This window comes from Carlito syrichta, unplaced genomic scaffold (assembly GCF_000164805.1).
Source record: "Carlito syrichta isolate Samal-C Ts95f unplaced genomic scaffold, Tarsius_syrichta-2.0.1 Scaffold301887, whole genome shotgun sequence".
NCBI classification, from domain to species: domain Eukaryota; kingdom Metazoa; phylum Chordata; class Mammalia; order Primates; family Tarsiidae; genus Carlito; species Carlito syrichta.
The window spans coordinates 561,512-570,159 of NW_007245983.1; the positions used below are offsets into that span (position 1 = coordinate 561,512).

Here is an 8,648-nt window from a genome sequence, read left to right on the forward strand (position 1 = left end):
TTCTTTCTTTTTTTTTTTTTTTTTGAGTTGGAGTCTCACTCTGTCGCCCAGACTGGAGTGCAGTGGCACGCTCCTGGCCACCGCAGCCTCCACCTGCTGGGCTCCGGCGATCCTTCCGCCTCAGCCTTCCAAGTAGCTAGAACTACAGGTGCGCGCTACCACGCCCGGCTGATTTTTGATTTATTGTAGAGATGAGGTCTCGCCAGGTTGCCCAGGCGGGTCTCGAACCTGCGGGCTCAGGCAATCCACTCACCTCAGCCTCCCAAAGGCGCCAGATTACAGGCTGAGCCACCGAGTTCGGCTTCTTGTTTTCTGTTGGTTAGAAATCCCTCTAGTAATGGTGGTAGCAGTATTTGCCATTCAGTTATATGACTGCCAAGTAATAGATTCCAGTCTTTCCAAGAAGGGTCTCGTTTTTTTCTGGAATACTGTTGTGAAGTGTGCCTGGCCTTTAAGTTATTCCCAAAGCTAAATTAGAGAAGAGGGGAGATTTCATAGAATGAAATATTTTACACAGTTAAAAATTTATCCTCAGAAATCAATCTCTCTTTGGGCCATTCCATTTTCTCAGTGGAACTTGCCCTTTTATTGTGTTCTGATTGCTGAATGGATAGGTGAATGTTCAACATTTTGTGCCATTAATATATGGCTCGATTGGCCAGGCTCTGCTAAACTGTGGCAATGTGTAAGCTTGTATATGCGCGCTGGATACTATGCTCTCTGCTGCTTTCTGCTGGTATGGTTTACGAATGAGGAAAGCTATAGCATGACGATTGCTTAAGATCTTAAAAGTTTTAGGGGAATGAAGCAAGAAGCTTAAAAGAACTTTACAGATGTAAGCTTTTGGCTGGGGGCGGTAGGGGGAGTGGTGAAATTTCAAACCTTTGCTTTCTAAAAGAATTTTGCAGACCTAGTTTCCTTTCTCCACATTCTTTTAAACTTGTGTGTATAACCAGAACATAGACATGAAGAGCAAGAGTTAAAGCGAGCCCTGCAAACAACCCCATGCTTTAATTTTCTCAGAAGAATGTGCCTTGTCATTGTTTATTATAATGACAAAAAGCAGGGAATCCCACTCCTACACCGCCTTCTTTCCCTCCTCCCCCCAAATGGAGTTTTTGTTTTGTCTTTTCCCTGGGCCAAAGGTTTTGGTTCTACGTTTTCTAATCCAGGGTATAAAATAATACAGAATACCTCGAGAGGAAATAAAGAAAAGAAAAAAAAAATCCTCCCTACTAGAACCCTTTTAAATTATTTTAAAATGCTAGCTTTTAATTTTAGAATCTTAGGTTAAAGAAAATTGGAGGATTATTTCCCACTAAATGGTTCCCATTATAATTTTCAGAGAGACATGCTAATCAGTGTTGTTAAATAAAGAAAATAAGTCTATCAGTTCCACTTAGATAACCTTTGGTAATAAACGAACTCCATACACATTGTGACCTTAGAGCCTGAACTTTGTAATCACATGACTGGCTTGTAAACTGACCTGTGAGGATGACTGTTGTAGTCCGGCTTAGAGGGAGAAATTGACCAAGTGTCGGAAGGGTGGTCATCAAACTGGACTTGTCCTGTAATCTCTGTTTCTTCATGGCTGCAATAGAACTTTTCAACAGACTCCGAGAAGCATGAAATGGAGACATGGGAAGGTAAGGGAACTGATTGTTTAAGTCTGGGCCCAAATCTAAGGTTTGAAATTTTTCTTTGGCGGTTTAGAGCAAATAGTAGCCCTGAGGAGAAGGGAGGCAGTTCATAGACAACCGTTTTTTTTGTGTCTTGGCAGAATTCAGCCAGTAAGTTTTCACGTACATAGTAACTGACTGTAGTGTTTTGGATAGAAAAAAAAGTTGAGGGAGAGTTGTAGTGAATTGATTGTTGTGGTTGATGTTTCGAAGAGAAAGAATAAAAAGGGGGATAGATTTAAATTTTATAAGGACTTGAAACAGTTTTGTAAACTTCATTTTACATTCTAGTACATAGGTGAAATTTGCATCTTTAAAAATTGTTCTTTCTAAAATTGACATTTAAAAAAATTATTCTTTCAGAAGTTGTTTATATTTTAAATTGCTTAATCTAGTTTACTGTCTTCCAAAGCCTTATTTACTACTGTTAATTATAGATAGAATTGGGGTCATGAGGCCACTGATAAGGCAACTTCATCCTCTTTGGGAGAAACTTTACAGTTTTGGGTAAGCCAATGCTAATTTCTTTTTAAGTGGGTTACTTTTTAAATGGGGAAATTTTCTGTATGTATGTAATTAGTAGTGACTAGATAGTATTATACCTTGTTTATTTGGGATAGGCTCCTACTTATGTGAGAAACCCCAGTTTCCCACAACTTTATAATTTAGGCCAGGAAAAACATACACAGCTGAAGAAACAGATAAAAGAGGAATGTCAGTATTAAAGATTGCCATGTTTATTAAGTACAGTCAGAATTTGTGAAGAGTTTGGTTTCTTACAGACAAGTACTGCTGAGCTATAGCCAGAAGAGTTCTCTTTGAAGCAGTTGATAAATTTCTAGGAATGGTATTAACCCTGTGAAATAGCTAGTCCTGGGAAAGCTTTCCAGCCCCTTGCAGCATGGCAAACATCTGCCATAGACAGCTTTGCAGTTTCAGTCTCACTCTGGGGATGCACGAATCAGGGAAGCGGGGACTCCTCCCCCATGAGAGCATTCTTCTTTATAGTAACATTGGCTTTCTTCTCATACATGTTGTCCCCTAGCACCTTATACGCCAGAATTATTGGCTTTTATTGTAAGTTATCATAAACAAAAGAACATTTATAGAACATACCAAGTTCATACAAGACCTGTTTTGTGTCCATTGGACAGGAGTTCAGGGCCGGGCAGGGGTATCAGACCAGTGGTTACATGAGTTTGGAAGGGATGACTCCAGAGAATTTTTGTCAACCAGCATGAGCCTCTTAGTGATACGCATTTCACTAGCTCTGAAAGAGGACAGAGGTTTACACAGAAAGTTCTCCCCAGTTCATATTTAATTAAGTATTGAAACTTCAATTTTTTGTAGCTGCTCGATTGCTGAAAATAACTTATAGTACCAAAACAAGAACTTTCATAAAACAAAGAAGTTAATTTCAAAAATTTTCACCTGAATCTTCCATATAAAATTCTAGTAAAACAAAATGAATTGTCTCAGTTGAAAAGAAGGTCTTTGGAAGCTTAAAAGGCAAAATCAGCTACTTACAAAAGAGGTCAGTGAGAACACTACTGTAAAAATAATCGGTTGCTTGGTTTTAGATATTGCGCCCTTGTCCATTTAAATTAACCTTTGTCACAGCTGGGCATACAAATGTTTTGTTTTAGTTCACAGAGGGTTAACTCTATTCAAGCTTTCACTGTGGCAGGCCAGATCTGTGGAGTCATACAATCTGGTCTTTCAGCCCTGCCAGTCGCTAGGCAGGAAGTCTTATTTCTTAAGCTATCTTTTAGAATGGGGGTTGGGATTTGGAGAAAGGTGGGGGAAGGGCTTTGGAGCATCTGTAAGGATCAATAACAGAGAGGGGAGAGAGAGTGAGAGAGAGAGAGAGAGAGAGAGAGAGAGAGAGCGAGAGCGCGAGAGAGCGCGAGCGAGCTGCAAGAGAGGCCATTGTGCACACTTCAAGATAGATGCAGCCCTGTGCATGGCCCCTGCCTGGCAGGACCAGACACCTAAAACCAAAACAATGCCACTGAATGAATTCCCTGTGAAAATTAAATTGCTGCTTAAAAGCGAAAAAAAATACTTGAGTGCCCTTTCAACATTTGGGAATATTTTCATTCCTCAACTTGCAAAGATTAGGCAATCCCCACTAGAAATAACTCCAAATTGATTTTTAAATGCCTTTTGTCCTCATGCTAATACTATTTTGAATTGGAGAGGGTGATCATTTTGGTCTTGGTCACATGCATCAAAGCATTGAGTAATCTTTTTTCTTCTTTCTCTCTTCTTCTCCCTCTCTTTTCTGCCATTCTCCCTTTCTCTTTGCCTGACCCCCCTTTTAAAAATTCTAACGTGCGTCTTTATTGGCTTTGGAGGCATCATTAAGGGACTGAAAAGAACAAGAATTGGTTTGCATTTTAGTAACATGTGTGAAATCCCTCCCCCAACAGCTGGTATTGGCTCTTGAAACGTTAACTGAACTAAACAGATGCTCTTAGTGTGTTATTTTGAGATTATTTAAATCAGAATTGTGGTCAAGAAATTTATAAAAATCATAGATTTTATTTTTAAGTGCACTGAAGCTGTGATATCATGCTATATCTTAATGTATATTGTATATGAGTGTTAAAGTGAGCTTGGGAAAGTGAGCAATTCTGCCAATGAAATTGTGATTTTAAAAGCAGTACCAGCCATATGCAGTGACTCAGGCCTGTAATCCCAGCACTTTGAGAGGCTGAGGCTGGAGGATCCCTTGAGCCCCAGAGTTTAAGACTAGCATGGGCAACATAGTGAGACCTCATCTCTGTTTTTAAATAAGCACTACCAACTTTGTTCTTTTACCTCAGCCCAGATCTTTGTTTTTCGAATTCTGCTTTCCCAAGCCCAACTATAACAGTCCCATTTTACTGTACCCTTTCCAGAGTACTGAGGGCATTAATTCAGTAGGTGCTTTTATGATGCAAATTATTTATGGCAGTTGGAAAAAGTAATGGAGTCGTTGCTGCCTCTCTTCTAACTAAACATCCAGATACTGGTGACAATAGATGGTTAACAGTGGAGAAAAATGGAATCATAATGAACCTCTACTATTCTTCTCCCAATCTGAACTCTTCCAGAAACAAATACATAAACCAGCTAGGGGTTCATAATGTGACTTGCAGACATACAAATGGAATAAGGAGGAGGGGGAAGACTTGCATGTGAAGTTAGCAGCAAGTTTAATTTATTTTAGGCTTTTTGAGTTGAGACCTGACATATTCTGGACAATTTTGAGACCAGAGAGAATACTTAGGTACATCACAGATCATCTGGATATTTTTAACCCATCTCTAGCCCATACCCTTTTTTCCTGGGGAAAATGATATATAAAAAAGAAAATCTGATTTAATCACCACAAACAATGCCTCCTTGTTGCCATTGTTTCTGCCTCTCTGATACATTGTAATTCTGCATTAATATTTAAACCAAAGGATCAGTTATTTTAATGGGCATTTTCCAGAGATATACAAATTATTACTAACAAAACTTGAAAGTTCAGTTACCATTCACATTGTATTAAAATGGAGGTATGAAAACCACCATGACCCTTTTAAACAATGTGGTCTTTAATGTGTGTTGGGGGAGGGCCTAAGTGAAGGAAAAGCCATAAAAGTCTTCAGGGTTCAAGATGAGGTTGGGATTTTGGCCGATTGCTTTTGTCATTTTCACACACAAACATCACTGCAATCATGTTTGATTTAGCATCCTTAGTACAATGAGGTGGAGAGAACAAAAGGATATCAGAGACACAAGTATGGAAGCCAAACAATCACCCTTCCCCCCCCCCTCAGATGTTTTTAGATCATTCTTTTTTCTCTGTCCCTCTGTAACTAGGGTTTCTTTTTAAGCCAAGGGTTCCATTTGCAAGAATCTTCTTTTTTGCATGCCTCACTAGTTTGCTTGGACAGTTGAAAAACAAACCACATCTCATATGTTTTTTAGCCATGTAAAAAGTCATTTTCTAAAAACTTGATAAAACGCCATAATTAGGAAAGATCCATCTACCCATATTTCAAGGTTGAGAGTTTGGGGGCGTTCCCAAAGCACAGCTGTTTTACATATTTTGAAAAGCCTGTTCGATGTAAAGGTCATTGCTAACTCTAACAGGGTCTTGATGCTCACACTGTGATCCAAGGACCTTGCATTAATTAGGATGAGAAGCATGGAAGGTCAGGAGTCAACCGGCTGGTGAGCCTAGATGGATTGTTAGTGGGGCCAATCAGAATTCCTGTAGGATTTTTAAATCATTAAAACAAAACAAAAAACTGCTGCTGCTTCTGTTGCCTCTGAACAGATCCCTTGGTCTATATGGTAAGGACTCCTCCCCTGCTGCCCAGATGGCTCATAAAAACTTGTCTACATCTATTGCTTTGCTATAGGCTTCCTGATGTTGGGAAAAGAACCTCATCAGCCCGACTCTGTTAGTTGGCGAAATCACTTGACCTCTGTGATTCTCAATTTCCTCATATACAACAGGGGATAGTAATACCTATCTCACAGGATTGCTATGGGAATTAAATAAGAGAACTTCTGTTAGAGTGCCCAAGACATGCTTAACATGGCTTGAAATCGAAATGAGTTTCAAGAGTAGCAAATTTAGGGAGATTAGGAAGGAGAGAATTTCTGGGTGAGCCTGTGGCAACAACCAGGGAGGGGCCCTTTGGAAATTTAGCTTTGAAAATGCTGTACAACCAGTGGGGCCAGCTGCTGAGCCTTCTCCTAGAACCAATTGCTGTGCTTTATGTTGTTCCTATGCTAGTGAAAATTAGTAGTATGTGGGTTCCTGCAAATTTGTGGCCTTTTCCCTACAGAAAGTCTCTTACTGTTGTGTTGATTGGAAGAAAAAGGTGAGGAAAGGGCCTGTAAGATAACAGACTTAAGTCATAATCAGCAATACAAGGGTAGTAAAGTTAGTCTAATTGCCTGTGTGGTTTTTGTTTTTTTTTTGAGTTGGAGTCTCACTCTATCACCCAGACTGGAGTGCAGTGGCCGCTCCCGGCCACCGCAGCCTCGACCTGCTGGGCTCCGGCGATCCTTCCGCCTCAGCCTTCCAAGTAACTGGAACTATGGGCACACGCCACCACGCCTGGCTAATTTTTGATTTATTGTAGAGATGAGGTCTCGCCAGGTTGCCCATGTGGGTCTCGAACCCACGGGCTCAGGCAATCCACTCACCTCAGCCTCCCAAAGGCGCGAGATTACAGGCTGAGCCACCGAGCCCAGCTTTTTTTTTTTGAGTTGGAGTCTCACTCTGTCGCTCAGACTGGAGTGCAGTGGCCGCTCCCGACCATCGCAGCCTCAACCTGCTGGGCTCTGGCCATCCTTCCACCTCAGCCTTCCAAATAGCTGGAACTACAGGCGCACGCCACCACGCCTGGCTAATTTTTGATTTATTGTAGGGATGAGGTCTCACCAAGTTGCCCAGGTGGGTCACGAAGCCTGTGTGTTTTAATAGATAAGTAAAATGCCAAGATAATTGCCATAACCATGTTTTTTTTTTAAAAGCCCCTTCTCAGAAGCTTTACCATGAAATGGTAAAGTGAAATGTTGTTGGCATGCTAGTGATTGCCTTGTTAATTTTGGAGTTGTCAGTTGGCCTGCTTTTCGGGGAGGAGAGGTGAGGAGTTGTATCAATGGTTTATCATTTTGATCTCTCTATATAAAATTACTATGCAAGCCGGGCTCGGTGGCTCAGCCTGTAATCCTGCGCCTTTGGGATGCTGAGGTGAGTGGATTGCCTGAGCCCGCGGGTTCGAGACCCGCCTGGGCAACTTGGCGAGACCTCATCTCTACAATAAATCAAAAGATTAGTCGGGTGTGGTAGCACGCACCTCTAGTTCCAGCTTCTTGGAAGGCTGAGGCAGAAGGATCGCCGGAGCCCAGCAGGTCGAGGCTGCGGTGGCCGGGAGCGGCCACTGCACTACAGTCTGGGCAACAGACTGAGACTCCAACTCAAAAAAAAAAAAAAAAAAAAATCACTATGCAGCCACCATTCATTAAACATTTACTATGTCTTAAGCCATGGGAGCATAGGTAAATCAGGCAGAATTTCTCACCTGAACTGCAGATCTTTTTGAACTACAAAGAGGGAAAAATAATTTTAATATTGTTTAACAGATGTTGAATATTCAGCCTATGGCTGCCAAAGCATTATCCAGTAGGATACATTCTCACTTTGAGGCCCTATATTTCTTTGCGTTTTTTACTATTTTTGATAAATATCTTCTGTGACTTACTTGTTCTTCCAAATGTATGATTGCAAAATAGAATATTCAATGTTTTTCTTAACATAGTAAAATTTTGGATTGAAATTGGCAAAAATATGGAGGGATGCTAAATTTAATTTTTCTGTTAGAATCATATTCAATGTGAGCAAAAAAGGTTTCCTTCCTATGAGGTTTCAGCATGTTGCCTCAGTGTGCTGGCTACAGCGACCTAGCTTTGCTTATCAAAGGAACCGATTAGCTATGGATAACTTATTAGATGTCACATGTACTTATTGTATATTAAATAGCCTCTATACAGAAAATTTGTGTTTTGGACATAAAAGCAAAAAAAAAAAAAAGCAAACACCATCTCAATGAGCATGTAATCCCAAAATGTGCACATGAGTTAATGTGGAAAGAAGAGAGATATAAATGAAAAGCTTGGCAACCAATAGGTAGTAGTCATGAAGTCTTGACTTTGGTTGTTGTTATAGAAAGTATGTGTACATGCCCTCACTCTCCTATGCATTTATGGTTCTTAAAGTGTGCTGTGAGGTAATTGTTAATTGCTGCTAACAAGAAAATCTACCACCCTCACCTCACCTCTCTTTTTTTTTTGAGTTGGAGTCTTGCTCTGTCGCCTAGACTGGAGTATAGTGGCACACTCCCGGCCACCGAAGCCTCGACCTGCTGGGCTCCGGCGATCCTTCCGCCTCAGGCTTCCAAGTAGCTGGAACTA

At 40.8% G+C, this 8,648-nt stretch overlaps 1 protein-coding gene across 1 annotated transcript in view; it reads left to right on the forward strand.

Moving 5' to 3' along the window:
- Positions 1–1,589: 1,589 nt before the first annotated feature.
- Positions 1,590–8,648, forward strand: part of NR6A1 (nuclear receptor subfamily 6 group A member 1) — an 82,207-nt gene continuing 75,148 nt past the window's right edge. Inside the window, exon 1 of the mRNA XM_021711151.1 lies at positions 1,590–1,649. Within this exon, the coding sequence (XP_021566826.1) occupies positions 1,634–1,649 (16 nt within the window). The 5' untranslated portion in view covers positions 1,590–1,633. The remainder of the gene's footprint in view (positions 1,650–8,648) is intronic.